The sequence below is a fragment of the Thalassophryne amazonica genome, chromosome 20 (assembly GCF_902500255.1).
Source record: "Thalassophryne amazonica chromosome 20, fThaAma1.1, whole genome shotgun sequence".
Classification (NCBI taxonomy): domain Eukaryota; kingdom Metazoa; phylum Chordata; class Actinopteri; order Batrachoidiformes; family Batrachoididae; genus Thalassophryne; species Thalassophryne amazonica.
Window position 1 is genome coordinate 37,063,690 of NC_047122.1, and position 16,716 is coordinate 37,080,405.

Genomic DNA, 16,716 nt, shown 5'->3' on the forward strand with positions numbered 1-16,716 from the left:
TTTACAGCTGGAGCAGGATACGCAGTTTTCCCGGGAAAACAGGCGGCCAGGAAGTCCAGCACTTCATAGGAAGGCACGCAGCAGACAGTGTGCAGACTTTAGTAACGCCAAGAGTGAGCCTGTGGGAAGTTAAAACCTTTGGCCTGATTCGCTATCTGCTGCGATCAATAAGACAAGCCTCAACAGAACCGGCTTCACGTAAAAAATAAAGACCGTCTCAGATTGTTGCGAAGACAGGAGGCAGCAGCACATTTCAGTGATCCCTAAGACTGTCAGAGGCGATTACAATCCATCTGACGATCTGAGTGCTGAACTCACTGCACAGATTACAAAGGCAGATTAAAAGTGTCGGGACGGGGGAAGACAGACTGGGAGAGAAAGACGGAGACAGAGTTTGGACTGGAGTTGATACATAGTTGACCAAAGCTGGGAGGTAGAGTTGGATAGTTTGAAGACTCCATTGTGTATATCATGATGCTCCCATTCTGTCCCCCCCCCCCACACACACACAGGCCGCGGATTTCCCCAGAGATCAAACTGAGCCCTGAATGAACACGTAGTTTAAGGAGTGTCAGCCAGACAGCGCACAAATCAAACATGGCTGCAACTCTGTCTGTGAAACAAGCTGAGATGGCTCGTGCACAGGCTGAAACGAGGCTGGCACACACTGTGGCTGTGTGCCCTCCTGTTCTGCCTGTGCAGCCCAGTCTCCACTTATAATGCCATGCACAGAAAAAACAAAAACAAAAAAAAAAACAATCCGAGATAACAATAAGAGTTCCACCGCCTGGAGCTACATGGTGATGTAGCTCCCGGAGCACAGCGGTGTTTTGCTGTATCTGTTAATTTTGGCTCTCTGTTGGGACTGTTTACACAGAGACTGCTACCTGCTGCTTTGGACTTTGAACTAATAGTCTTTTTCAAGACTTTTTTACTTTTTTACCTTTTTATTTTTTTTTTTTTTTTTTTTTTTTTTTTTTTTTTTACTTTTTTACTTGACTCTACTGGTGGTCGGCTCTCACTGCGGTATTGTATCACTTCTTGTTCCGGAGCACAGCGGTGTTTTTCTGTATCTGTTAGCTGTTTGATCTGCGCAGTTAGATTGATCTAGTTATCTAGATTACGATTTGTTTCCCAGTGTAATCTTTACGTGCCTTAACTAAAGCACTCCTTCTGCTGAATCACCTCTAAATTATTTACACATTATTCGCTTTGCGTGTTTTTAGGAATCCGCTAGCTTAGCGTAGCTACTAGCTCTTAGCCGATTTAGCATGGCGGCTTCTCCTGTCTCTCCCGCACTTTTCTGCTCTGGGTGTGAAATGTTTAGTTATTCCTCGGCCTCCTTTAGCAGTAATGGTACTTGTAATAAGTGTAGCTTATTCGTAGCTTTGGAGGCCAGGCTGGGCGAATTGGAGACTCGGCTCCGCACCGTGGAAAATTCTACAGCTAGCAAGGCCCCTGTAGTCGGTGCGGACCAAGGTAGCTTAGCCGCCGTTAGTTCCCCCCTGGCAGATCCCGAGCAGCCGGGAAAGCAGGCCGACTGGGTGACTGTGAGGAGGAAGCGTAGCCCTAAACAGAAGCCCCGTGTACACCGCCAACCCGTTCACATCTTTAACCGTTTTTCCCCACTCGACGATACACCCGCCGAGGATCAAACTCTGGTTATTGGCGACTCTGTTTTGAGAAATGTGAAGTTAGCGACACCAGCAACCATAGTCAATTGTCTTCCGGGGGCCAGAGCAGGCGACATTGAAGGAAATTTGAAACTGCTGGCTAAGGCTAAGCGTAAATTTGGTAAGATTGTAATTCACGTCGGCAGTAATGACACCCGGTTACGCCAATCGGAGGTCACTAAAATTAACATTGAATCGGTGTGTAACTTTGCAAAAACAATGTCGGACTCTGTAGTTTTCTCTGGGCCCCTCCCCAATCAGACCGGGAGTGACATGTTTAGCCGCATGTTCTCCTTGAATTGCTGGCTGTCTGAGTGGTGTCCAAAAAATGAGGTGGGCTTCATAGATAATTGGCAAAGCTTCTGGGGAAAACCTGGTCTTGTTAGGAGAGACGGCAGCCATCCCACTTTGGATGGAGCAGCTCTCATTTCTAGAAATCTGGCCAATTTTCTTAAATCCTCCAAACCGTGACTATCCAGGGTTGGGACCAGGAAGCAGAGTTGTAGTCTTACACACCTCTCTGCAGCTTCTCTCCCCCTGCCATCCCCTCATTACCCCATCCCCGTAGAGACGGTGCCTGCTCCCAGACTACCAATAACCAGCAAAAATCTATTTAAGCATAAAAATTCAAAAGAAAAAATAATATAGCACCTTCAACTGCACCACAGACTAAAACAGTTAAATGTGGTCTATTAAACATTAGGTCTCTCTCTTCTAAGTCCCTGTTGGTAAATGATATAATAATTGATCAACATATTGATTTATTCTGCCTAACAGAAACCTGGTTACAGCAGGATGAATATGTTAGTTTAAATGAGTCAACACCCCCGAGTCACACTAACTGTCAGAATGCTCGTAGCACGGGCCGGGGTGGAGGATTAGCAGCAATCTTCCATTCCAGCTTATTAATTAATCCAAAACCCAGACAGAGCTTTAATTCATTTGAAAGCTTGTCTCTTAGTCTTGTCCATCCAAATTGGAAGTCCCAAAAACCAGTTTTATTTGTTATTATCTATCGTCCACCTGGTCGTTACTGTGAGTTTCTCTGTGAATTTTCAGACCTTTTGTCTGACTTAGTGCTTAGCTCAGATAAGATAATTATAGTGGGCGATTTTAACATCCACACAGATGCTGAGAATGACAGCCTCAACACTGCATTTAATCTATTATTAGACTCTATTGGCTTTGCTCAAAAAGTAAATGAGTCCACCCACCACTTTAATCATATCTTAGATCTTGTTCTGACTTATGGTATGGAAATAGAAGACTTAACAGTATTCCCTGATAACTCCCTTCTGTCTGATCATTTCTTAATAACATTTACATTTACTCTGATGGACTACCCAGCAGTGGGGAATAAGTTTCATTACACTAGAAGTCTTTCAGAAAGCGCTGTAACTAGGTTTAAGGATATGATTCCTTCTTTATGTTCTCTAATGCCATATACCAACACAGTGCAGAGTAGCTACCTAAACTCTGTAAGGGAGATAGAGTATCTCGTCAATAGTTTTACATCCTCATTGAAGACAACTTTGGATGCTGTAGCTCCTCTGAAAAAGAGAGCTTTAAATCAGAAGTGTCTGACTCCGTGGTATAACTCACAAACTCGTAGCTTAAAGCAGATAACCCGTAAGTTGGAGAGGAAATGGCGTCTCACTAATTTAGAAGATCTTCACTTAGCCTGGAAAAAGAGTCTGTTGCTCTATAAAAAAGCCCTTCGTAAAGCTAGGACATCTTTCTACTCATCACTAATTGAAGAAAATAAGAACAACCCCAGGTTTCTTTTCAGCACTGTAGCCAGGCTGACAAAGAGTCAGAGCTCTATTGAGCTGAGTATTCCATTAACTTTAACTAGTAATGACTTCATGACTTTCTTTGCTAACAAAATTTTAACTATTAGAGAAAAAATTACTCATAACCATCCCAAAGACGTATCGTTATCTTTGGCTGCTTTCAGTGATGCCGGTATTTGGTTAGACTCTTTCTCTCCGATTGTTCTGTCTGAGTTATTCTCATTAGTTACTTCATCCAAACCATCAACATGTTTATTAGACCCCATTCCTACCAGGCTGCTCAAGGAAGCCCTACCATTATTTAATGCTTCGATCTTAAATATGATCAATCTATCTTTGTTAGTTGGCTATGTACCACAGGCTTTTAAGGTGGCAGTAATTAAACCATTACTTAAAAAGCCATCACTTGACCCAGCTATCTTAGCTAATTATAGGCCAATCTCCAACCTTCCTTTTCTCTCAAAAATTCTTGAAAGGGTAGTTGTAAAACAGCTAACTGATCATCTGCAGAGGAATGGTCTATTTGAAGAGTTTCAGTCAGGTTTTAGAATTCATCATAGTACAGAAACAGCATTAGTGAAGGTTACAAATGATCTTCTTATGGCCTCGGACAGTGGACTCATCTCTGTGCTTGTTCTGTTAGATCTCAGTGCTGCTTTTGATACTGTTGACCATAAAATTTTATTACAGAGATTAGAGCATGCCATAGGTATTAAAGGCACTGCGCTGCGGTGGTTTGAATCATATTTGTCTAATAGATTACAATTTGTTCATGTAAATGGGGAATCTTCTTCACAGACTAAAGTTAATTATGGAGTTCCACAAGGTTCTGTGCTAGGACCAATTTTATTCACTTTATACATGCTTCCCTTAGGCAGTATTATTAGACGGTATTGCTTAAATTTTCATTGTTACGCAGATGATACCCAGCTTTATCTATCCATGAAGCCAGAGGACACACACCAATTAGCTAAACTGCAGGATTGTCTTACAGACATAAAGACATGGATGACCTCTAATTTCCTGCTTTTAAACTCAGATAAAACTGAAGTTATTGTACTTGGCCCCACAAATCTTAGAAACATGGTGTCTAACCAGATCCTTACTCTGGATGGCATTACCCTGACCTCTAGTAATACTGTGAGAAATCTTGGAGTCATTTTGATCAGGATATGTCATTCAAAGTGCATATTAAACAAATATGTAGGACTGCTTTTTTGCATTTACGCAATATCTCTAAAATCAGAAAGGTCTTGTCTCAGAGTGATGCTGAAAAACTAATTCATGCATTTATTTCCTCTAGGCTGGACTATTGTAATTCATTATTATCAGGTTGTCCTAAAGTTCCCTAAAAAGCCTTCAGTTAATTCAAAATGCTGCAGCTAGAGTACTGACGGGGACTAGAAGGAGAGAGCATATCTCACCCATATTGGCCTCTCTTCATTGGCTTCCTGTTAATTCTAGAATAGAATTTAAAATTCTTCTTCTTACTTATAAGGTTTTGAATAATCAGGTCCCATCTTATCTTAGGGACCTCGTAGTACCATATTACCCCAATAGAGCGCTTCGCTCTCAGACTGCAGGCTTACTTGTAGTTCCTAGGGTTTGTAAGAGTAGAATGGGAGGCAGAGCCTTCAGCTTTCAGGCTCCTCTCCTGTGGAACCAGCTCCCAATTCAGATCAGGGAGACAGACACCCTCTCTACTTTTAAGATTAGGCTTAAAACTTTCCTTTTTGCTAAAGCTTATAGTTAGGGCTGGATCAGGTGACCCTGAACCATCCCTTAGTTATGCTGCTATAGACGTAGACTGCTGGGGGGTTCCCATGATGCACTGTTTCTTTTTCTTTTTGCTCTGTATGCACCACTCTGCATTTAATCATTAGTGATCGATCTCTGCTCCCCTCCACAGCATGTCTTTTTCCTGGTTCTCTCCCTCAGCCCCAACCAGTCCCAGCAGAAGACTGCCCCTCCCTGAGCCTGGTTCTGCTGGAGGTTTCTTCCTGTTAAAAGGGAGTTTTTCCTTCCCACTGTAGCCAAGTGCTTGCTCACAGGGGGTCGTTTTGACCGTTGGGGTTTTACATAATTATTGTATGGCCTTGCCTTACAATATAAAGCGCCTTGGGGCAACTGTTTGTTGTGATTTGGCGCTATATAAAAAAAATTGATTGATTGATTGATTGATGTGTCATGCTGTTGCAAGATCTGCTGGACACACTCCAGAATGTCCCTCGGGAGAGATTCTGTGCTGCCCAACTCACAGCGGCCCACTGGCATGCAATTTGGCATCCAATTTTCTTGGTGAGCACAGAAAAAAAAAAAATTAACCCAAGAAATATGGAAAATACAAAAATTTGTTCTGCTTTGAACATAGCCTGGTGGAAAACTGCTTGGAGAGAGAAAAGAAAAAAAAAAAAATCAGTTAAGGTGCACCATTACATTATATTCATAAAAGTAAATAATGAAAGAGATGGTTATGAATGCTATATTCAATTTCTGCTAATACACGACTAAATCCTACCCACTGGAGTTTTGAGTAGAGATTTTAAAGGGTGTAACGTATGACACCCCACCCCCCCCGCCCCATGATGTCATCATCCTTAATGATGTTTTCCAGTGACGTAGACGTCGTCCAACGCTGCATTAGGAAGCAAAAGTTAAAAGTCCCTTATCGCTCCCCACCAGCTAATCACACCCGCCGATGTGACTGCAGAATCTTATCTCTCAAACACAAACATGTGTACCGAAGGCAAACACACGTTTACCTTCTCAAACACGTACACCTTTGTTTCTTTTCGTTTGCCTTCAATGTCCAACGTTCTCAGACTTGCTCTACAACTTTTGGCAAGACAGTCATGAGGGGAGGAGCAGACGTGGACAGAGGAGGAAAAAAAAGTGAGGAATGGGGCGACTGGAAGACTCGAGCTGTTTTTCATAATGTGGAAATTATGCTTTGCAGCAGGAGGCGATCATGGAGGCTTGTTGGCGGGGGGTTGGGGGCCCTGAAGGAAAGGGCAAAGTACCTTGTGACGGATCGCGATGGGTGCCAAGAACAATAATAAAAAAAATAAATAAAAAAGCCTCCACACCCCTTAGCATGGTTTCCTTCATACCCCCATCACAGAGAGTTGGAGGTGAGGAAATACTAGAGTGAGAAGGTGCAGCTTGTAAAGTGGAGATAAAAGCTGGTGAAGGAGTAAAGGAGACTCAAAGACAGCAGGAGAAGAATGAGACTTTCACAGACTCGGAGTGAAGAGATGCCGACCAGAGAAGCGAGCGCCATTCAGGGACCGCTGCTGCATCAGAATGACTGACAGACTGATAGAGGCCACGCCACTTCATCACACAGTGACCTCTGACCCCCAATCAGTCACACCGGTTACCATTCTCTTTCTGTGGCTCACCGTGAAGACCGTTCCCCAATTTGTATGGGATGCATTACAAAACCATCCATAATGTTGGGATAAATACTCAGAGAATCCCTCCATCTGGGCAAAACACACTGAATAAAAATTCACCCATCTGAGCCAACACAACACAAAAGCACCTTCAACTAGCAGGGAACTCTGAGCGCACACCTCTGTCAGAGTAATAATTCTCTCCAAGATAATCTATAAGTCACATCTGTCTGAACTTTGTGATGTCATAAGGCAAAAATGTCACACTTTTGTCAGATCGACTTCATAATTTAATTAGATTTTCCCAACCTGAGGGCAATCTGCACAAATGTTTCTTCTCCAATCTATCCAGTACTTTTTGAGATATACTTACAGGTGTGACCACATACCAGCCGCCATGAATTTCCCTTAAAGATTTCTAGATTGGAGCGGTCTACCTGGCATGTTTGATTTATGTGTCCTGACCCTCTCTGCCTGTGTATCTGGATTTATCGTTTGCTGCTACTGTCACACACATACTGTTGCTTCTCTGACTTGGACTGCTTTACTGTGCACCAAACTCTCACCCGTCTCTTTGACTATGCTTCCAGCTTGTTTCCATATGGATTTCTGTGTTGAACAGACTATTGAATTTGTGTGTTTTGACTGCCACAGTTCCATTAGCTACAACTAAACATTGTTTGTTTTTCACCCAGTGTTCTCTGCTCAGGGGTCTCCAGTTGTGCTAAAACCATTACAGTTGTGTTAAAATGGATTAGTTCATTCTTTTTGCAGTCCAACTAATAATCAAACATGCATTTAGAGTTATTATTATTATTATTATTAATAATAAAAATCTGTAAATTCTCAATGGAACTGATGAGTGCCATTCTTTTAAGACAGCAACAGACAAGGGCAAAAGCTGGGACTAGCCCCATGCAACAACTCAAACAGTTCACAGTATTTTTTAGAAGGTTTTGTTTTATTATTATTAAAATCCTCTCTATAACCATCTCATCTTCAGAAGTGTGTGCTTAACATTTTAAATACAACAGAGACTTGTGGCCCTTTAGGGTTTTGTTGTTCTCTAATGTCACCAACTTGTTTTTGTTGTTTTATGTGCACTCATTACCTACTTAACAGCCTTATGACATCACAAAGATCTATAAACCAACATTAAAAACCTCTGCCCAGTTAGCTGTTGAAAGAAAAAAATAATTGGTCCTGATGGGTTCTAGCAAGTCCCACTGCTAATACTTATAAGTCCATTAACCTCTGATTTAGTCTGCTTTGTCAACCATGTAACAACATCTGTTACTCTCGCAATTATTCTGGATGACATCCTGATAAAATCTGTTGACGTTTTAGACAACAAGGGTCGGGTTAATCTTTGTAAAGGTTAGCCAAGTTCAAAAAGCCTCATTAATATTTGCGTGTTCACAGTCAAACCCAATGCACTCAAAGTGAAACTCTTATTCTGAAGCCTACACAGGAAGTGATTGGATACTGCATGCACAAAATAATTCATTCTAGAGTTGCATCTTTACCATATCTGCTATAATTTTTTTTTTTTTTTTTTTAGGACAAGTCCAAGCTTTCCATCATATTTCGTGATAATTGGCCTGGCAAGTTTGTGGGAAATCTGGCAAACAAACTGATCAACAAAGAGAGACAGGTGAAAAGATTACAACATTCGTGAAGGTAATAATTAGAAGAGAGAAAGAAAGAAAGAGTAACTGAGTACATTATGTGGTTTTAGCAAAAATGAAAGGGCCACAGGGAAGTAAAAAACTGTGCAACCTAACGTGTGTTATGACAACAAAAAAGGGGGATTTTGACAATAATATTTTGGATCAGGTGATTGTTGCAGAGCCATGAAACAGTTAAAAGATTCACACAACTTCAGGCCACAGCACCAACCTGAAAAAATGGAACCTGGCCAGAAAGAAGGGGAGGGAAGTGCTGGAGAGAGGGGGAGACAGGTACAAAGGGGGAGGAGGCTGGAAGAAAGGACGGGCGGGGTGGCGGTGGGGGGGGGTCTACTCATGCTCTGTCAGCAAGGAAAAGGGAAAGAGAGAGTGAATGAGCAGATTATTGCTTCACATTGGAGTCGTAGAGTCCAGAGGTCTCCAGGGACGATGTTACCATCAATCACAAAGTGTGGGGCCTGCGTGTGCGCACGTGTGCGTGTGGATGACTGGGTTAATGTGTATGTGGGTTTGTGAGTCACTTAAATCCCATGATGTTGTGCTCACACACAAACACAAACGGAATTGTGCACAATCTGCCTCCCAAATGAAAACTCCCTTTACAAAGACACGTACGCGCGCTGGCACGTCGAGACTCAAGCTGACGGGGCAGACTGGCAGTGAGCCGCTTTCTGAGAACCAAGCTGTGCTGAACTCGCACACAAGGGTTCAAACACAACAACCAAACAAGTATGTCACTTATCAGTGAGCATATTTTCACAAATATTAATCGCACCTGCCCCCCCCCCCAAAAAAAAAGAATGTAAAAAGACCCCCCCCAAACAAACCCATATATAAGTCACACTGGAGTCTAACTCGTCTTTTTTCCCTCAGTGTCAGCTCTTTAAGTTGGGATTTTTGTGCATTGTTCGAGTACACTTTTTAATCATTTATTTTTTTTTTTTATTATAAGTTGCAAGACCTCCCAAACTAGCTTAAAAGTACCCAGCGACTTATACTCCGGTACATACAGTAGTATGCCCATCATCAAAGTTATTGCTTAGGGTATACAATGGCTTTAATTAATGAATAAATCTCATCCAAAATGTCTCTGAACCTAAAGATTTTTTTTCTAAAAACCATTATCCCAAAATCTAAAGATAGTAAGTGTATTTGTCAACCAGTGTATCTACTGTTTTGCAAGGAAAAACCGGTTTATAGTTGGTTTACATTTTTGCTTAAAGCCAGCTAATATTACATATAGTTAAAAAAAAAAATACTTGAACTGGATTAAAACAAGCTTATTCTTGGTTTTGACAAATTAACCCTCCGGGGTCTGAGGGCATTTTTTGGACAGTTCACTTGCCTGGCATAAATGTTTTATTATTGCTGTTAACAGCTCTCCCTGCATCCCACAATCAAGTTTTATGTCTCTTTTTTCAGGACAACCTGTGCTTTCAGAATATATATGGTTTTGTTGTGTTTTATAAGTGTAATAAAGGTTTACAATCAAAAATAGGCAAGGAAAAAATAAAGTGAAAAATAATTTTCCACACACATTTATTGAAAAGACACCGCAAACTATAATAAACAACTATTTTGACACTTTATAAAGGTAATTTGAGGTCTTGTGTGAAAGACTGTACAACAGAAAGGTTCAAACAACAAACACAAGTGCACATTTTGAACAATATATACAAAATGGTCTATGCGTTTTGTTGTCCATTGATATGGTAAACAGTGCTTTACGCAGAGAAAGCAACAGAGTTATCCAGTAACATTCACATACAAATTAGTGGAGCAATCCTGATAGTTACACACTCTTTGTTTGAGCATGTGAGATTGTCATCAGAGGCTCTCCGTCTGCTTTCACTGATTGCTGTGTGTAATGGTGCAGGGCACACTGAGTATGTACTAATAGTATGTACTCATTGAAGCACCCAGGGGGCTATTCAAATGGGCCAACTAGTAACACATCACTCCTGAAAATGATCTTTGGCTTTTCACGTGAGGTAAATCTGCCCTACGATTGGATTTTGGAAAACCATGCGATGGTGAACCAATTCCAATTGAACACTCATATTGCGCACGTCATCACACAGCTTCTATGAGGAGCACAAAGATGGCTGATGGCTGGATCGAAAGTCCGTAGCGTTACCTTTTCAGCAAAAAAAAAAGAAAAGCAAGTTTCTATCTCATATCACTCAAAAGTTATTTATAATTTAGTAAAGCTTGGTCTTAGCCGTCGGCCCCAGAGGGTTAAGAACCAGATTCTCTCAGATAAGATTCGAGCCCATTTAAAACATTTTATAAAATGAAATAATAAATAATTAAATAAATAATAAAAATCTCATTTAAAACCTATTTCAAACTTTTAAGAGCCTTAAACCAGTTTGTCTTGAGTGCAGACCCTTTGATACCAGATTATTTTCAGTTGAACAAGATTAAAAGCAGTTTTAGACATTTCATTCTGGGTTGAGATGTATATAAGATATATTTACAGGTGTTAAACATATTTAAGCAGTGTTAAATCTTGTTAAATCAAAGATAACCTGGCTAGAACTGTTCTGTACCTAGTATATACTGGTTTAAAAATGTTTCAAACAAAGGCCCAACAGAATTAAAACAGCCCTGCTTTTACTCATCCAATAAGTATGCACTGGTTTAATTATGTTTAAAATACTTAAAACCAGTAAATACTTTGCATCAACAATTTAAAAACAGATTTAATGAGATTTAACACACTTTAGAAATAATTTACTGTTGAGACAGTTAAATATAATTCCTCATTTGATGCCCTTTAAAATACATCTCACAAGCTTTAAATCAGGTTAACCTTTGTGTTGAGCAACTCAAAACCAGATTATTCAGAAATGAACCGCATTCAAGCCGGTGTTAGACTTTCTAGCATTGGTTTAGTGCTTTTTAGAAACAGTTAAGAGAGATCACATCTGAAGTTTGCTGTTGTGAACTTTAGACCATACATTTGGCTAGAACAGTTCAAAAGTAAATTATCTCTAAAATAGCTTGAGGAAATGGATATAAAACCATTTCCTATTGGTTTTGACACGTTCAAAATAATTGAACACCTGGTTCAAGCCACTTCCCAACATACAGAGGGTCTTTAATCTGTCAGTGCTTGGAGTATAATGTTCAAAACCAGATGATTTCTAAACTAGCCAGAGGAAAGAAGACAATACATACATACATATATCACTGCCACCGTCACTCAAGACCCGTCTAAAATAAGGCAGGATGTCATTTAAAACAGCTTGATACAAGTTTGAAGCAGCTAAAAATAAGTTTAAACAGTTTTTTCCCTCAAATTACCAAATCGCCACATTTAAGCTCTAATTTAGTGCATTTCCCCCCAATAAACAGTTTAAACAATTACTCCATTATGAAAATAGCTGCCATGTATTTTTCCATCCATTGCTTCAGCTGTGAAAAATCAGAATGTGTAGAAACGCTGCCGGGAATTGATTTCCTTCATACACAAACAGAGCAGTTATAAAAAGTGCACGTTGCAATAACTTTGGAAGTCAGTGAGCCTGAAGGCACAAACGTGAGCAGGTCAACCGTGCATACACGTTTACGAGCGCGTGCGCCATTAAATCCCTACACAAACATGCTTAGGGAAAGGAAATGAAGCTGTGCCACAATGCGATCAATGTGAGATCAATTTGAATAACGAAGCTATCGGATGAGCGAGATTAAAGCTCGGAACAATAATAAAAAAAAAAAAACACTAAGGGAACACACTGCTGGAAATGATGAATGCAAAAAAATGAGAGTTTTGTAGAAGCTGCACAGTTTTCTGTGAACAGCCTTAAAGCTAGAGTGTGTAGGGCTTAGTGCCCTCTAGTGGTGAGGTTCCAGATTGCATTATGCTGTTGCCAGTCATGATTTTATTTGTTCTTCATGTTTTTGCTTCTTTGGTCATGGGGATTCACCCTCTGTTGCTTTCTCTTGTGATAAGCAATATGCATGATCCTCCACTTCACAAAAACTAGGGTTCTCAAACTTGTCAGTCTGCAGTTTATAGAGGAGCAACCACACATCCCCCCCACTCCACCTTCAGTCTTCTGATTGCTATAAAATGTGTAGTAAACACACCCCTTTTGGGCAGTTGTAGTGTCCATGTAGATATGAAGGGCTCATTCTTTTCTGAAAACACAGTGATCCTTGTTGCAGGTACTGTAATTTATACACCAATGAGCAGATGGTTATAAATGCTATACTCCATTCCTGCCCATAAATATCCCTAAATCCTACATACTGTACATTTAAAGATTAGCTAAAGGGAATGTGTACAGTTATCTGAAAACAAGTGCATCATCTGCACCATCCCACGGCACCCTAAAGGTTCACAATCTTACCATTGATAAGTGATGCTTTCTGCAGTAGCCGTTAAAGTACACTTAAGAGATTTTGTCCCTTGATCGATTGACCCCCCCAAACTCAGCCTTCTTTGGGTCACCATGTTGAACACGCACACCAAATTTGGTGACAATCAGGGCAACACAACTGAAGTTATCCTGTGCACAAGAGAAATGTCATATGACTGACTGACTCCCCACACACAGAGACGTCTGGCCAACTGTCTGTGTCCTGGTACTACAACAACAACAACAACAACAAAATCTAAAAACATGCAACAATCACTGCCAATCCCAAGCAAGGAACAGACTTCCATTCCATCGAGGGTTTTCTCTTCACTCCAATTTCAGGCACAAAGGCTCCGCCGGCGTAATTAAGACGTTTGTGCTGACGTGTGAACCATGTAGTTTTAAGCACAGGGAGGACCCAAGAGTATATTTTGCAACTAAGACGGGACGTGTTCGCACGCTGGAGAGAGTGTGAACCAAACGCTGATTGACGCACGCAGCGTCATTTGCAGCGATGGAGTGTGATTGAGCGACTGTCTGCCGGTTCGTGCTTGCCCGCCTGTGTCTGCGGGCGTGTTTACGTGCTCCTGCATGCACAAGGTCGTGCAGTTTGTAACCCTACACCTCCTCGCACATACTCTCACCATCATCAGCCATAATTCTAATTGACCCCCACTTATTCCGAATGGCTCCTAACCCTGATAATTTGAGCTCCAGTTTCTCCTCCCCGAGCAATCCATCTCTCACCCACGGCGTGACCCGGTGGGCAGGCTTCGAGTAACCTCCCGTCTCTGTCGCACACCATTATGACTCGTCTTACCACCTGAAATATGAACACCCCTCTGTCTCTCTGACAACCACGCAAACCCCATGTGATTGCTCTTGATTTAGGAGACACAGCGAACTCCCACTCCACGCAGAGGTTAGGACACTCTGTCAGATGGAGAGGATATTGCAACAGATATTTCAGCACTTTTCTGCTGTGACTCAGTCCTATAAATTCAACACAAATATATCAGCCTCACCACTTCTCCTCTATAGGATTTCAACCGATGAATGAAGGAAGTCCAGAAAGACGCAACATAAACAACCAGCAACTCAAATTCTATCATGTCAAAATGTGACTTGAACCATCTGAGCAGTTCTACGAATACACTGGGGCTAAGTTCACACTGTCAGTTCAAGTGACCTGAAAATGGAATTTATGCTTATCTGCCTGGGTGGTTGCCATCCAGGGACTAGGGTTGTTCCATAGTGTGGTGGATGCAGCACTGCGTGGCGCCAGCACACACACCTTGATCTGACCTTTAACAGCAACCTGATCTTTTCTGAGTGGTATAAACATGCCAGATCTGATTTACTTTATGTTCTTTGGGCCACTTGTCTGTACCCGGGTGGTTTTGTTGAAATAGCAACTCAAATGACCTGAAACTCATTTTCTTTTGCAACACAAATGTAGTGTGTGTGTGTTATTCTACAAAACGACGTTCTACTACGATCCAAAAAAAAAGTGCAAAAATGGGATGAAACGGCTTATAAAGTGTAGACCTGGCAACCCACCTGAAAACTGCGACAAACGCTGCTTCGGCTTCAAGTTTTTACCTCGATGGAGCACAATCAAACAAGTTTCAAGCTGTAGTCATGACGAATACCACATTTAAAGAAGCTAGAACATGACTGAAGCCGTTAAGACTACAAATACCCGTAAGTTACCATGTACTATCAGCAATTTTGAGAATCTGGATAACATTTTTGAACCATTCACAAATTTGGATCCAGATTTTAAACCTGGTGCCGATGATGACTGTATACTACTACGTATACTATGTATACCGAGTTTATTCAAGATTGACAAAGACACATCAGGAAGTTACTGTGATGCTTCAAAACGTGCCCCAATTTGCTATTCAGGGTTAAACGTGAAGGAACGATGCTCTGTGGAATAGCTGCCCCATAAGAATATGGTCTTTGTGAATGTGGAGAACAATGAAATCAGTTATAGGCCACTTATACACATGAATGTGAACATGACATATGGAAAAAAGTCTCTGTCCATTTCAGCCAGCAATCCTAGCAGATCTAGAACCACATATGCAAATGGATCAGATCTATTTCAAACAAATAAGTGAATAATTCTGGCCATCAGAAAAAAATAGACAAAAATCTAACTGAGGGCAATTTCAAACTCTAATCCAGACATAACCTGGAAGAGTCAGATCAGATACAGGTCCAAGGAAACACAAATGTGAATGTGTATTTGCATGGATGAGAACCAGGATAAATTCTGATTTTTTTTTTTCAATTTTGGATTTGACCACAACTTCTGGAAGTGTGCCATCTGCTTCCAGTGTCTGAAAGAGGCACTAAAACACGTCCCAGTTGTCCAGCAACCTTGCAAATAACTTTACCTTACATGGTTTAAGCTTGGTGTTCATATAAAGGTTTGCATTTCATTTATATGAAATGCACAAAAATAGTTGACTGGAAATTTCAATATGTCTGCCTCCAGACCACAGCTCTGCACATTGTTGGAAGTCTTGCGCAGTAGCAGAACTCTGACTGGCAAACTCACGGGGGGGGGGGGGGGGGGGGGGTCTGGCGGTTGGCCAATTCAGCTTTTTCTGTGAAGGTTACCATATTTGCGTCTCAAGAAATCTATCCTCTCAGATTTCGCCTCTTTCCTTCCTACAGCTGTTTTAAATGGAAAACTGAGCTCTATGAAAAAAAAAAAAAAAAAAATGCAAATCCCTCCTCAAAAACAAACAAACACACAAACACCCTGTCAGGACAGTCAGATAAACACATGACATATTTTGATGTAATTGCACAACACAGGTCGTCAGATTGCGAAAGGGATTAAATGTGAACAAGTTCATCAAAATATCAGGTGAACGGCGGGGGGGAGGGCAAGCACCTCCCAAATGTTCTGCACGATCATAACAACAGTTGCTTCATCACAAATTCGTTGCAACAATATTGATAAATGTACAGCATGTGATACAACAATGCATCCGCCTCCTGCTCCTAATCCCCACTCCGGTTTGACACCCATTTAAGTTTGTGCACGAATAAAGATGCACGGCTGCACGCGCGGCTTCGAGAGATCAAATAAATCAGAAATAAATCAGAGGTTTTTACTTGGGGTTGGAGCTGTTCCAGTAGACGCTGTGCCGCTCCGCTGAAGTAAACCAGGCGCACACGCACACGGCGCAGCACACGATCCAAAGCAAATCCATGCGCAGAGGAGCGCAGGCGTGCAGCGGGCGCAAAAAAAAAACAAAAAAAAAAACCTTCACCCCGGAAAAGTGATCGTCCGCACACCTGGACAGTGAGGGGGGGGGCAGGGGGGGTTAAAAACTACAGAGTCACTTAACTAATGCAAAAGAAAAATAAATGAAGTGGGTTAAAAAGTGTGAAGAGATGAGCTGAACCGGAGAAATCTGCAGTGACTGAAGCTGATCCTCCGTGTGGCTCGTCTATGTGAAACGCCCACAGGCTCAAGCCACGCCCCTTATAAAAGAGCTGACCAATGAGAGCGCTGTCCGAGAGCCGCGAGAGCGGTTTGGTCTATGTACGTTACGCACAACCATTTAACTCCACTAGGAGAAGTTATAATAACAAAAAATATTTCTGTAAAGAAGATCTGATTACATTAATGTGCAGATGCATATGTTGTTTCTAACCTTTGAGATCTGGCTTTTAATCCTGACTCCTTTGATCCTGGTCAAGGGGTGCATGGATCCTGCCTTAGATCCATGATTTTCCATCTTTGATGCTTGTTTCTTAGACCATGATCTTTA

General features: G+C 41.4%; 1 protein-coding gene across 1 annotated transcript in view; it reads right to left on the bottom strand.

The window, feature by feature from the left end:
* efna1a (ephrin-A1a) overlaps positions 1 to 16,378 on the bottom strand; it is a 38,531-nt gene extending 22,153 nt beyond the window's left edge. Inside the window, exon 1 of the mRNA XM_034160814.1 lies at positions 16,055 to 16,378. Coding sequence (XP_034016705.1) covers positions 16,055 to 16,152 — 98 coding nt within the window. The 5' untranslated portion in view covers positions 16,153 to 16,378. The remainder of the gene's footprint in view (positions 1 to 16,054) is intronic.
* Between the last annotated feature and the right edge of the window lie 338 nt (positions 16,379 to 16,716).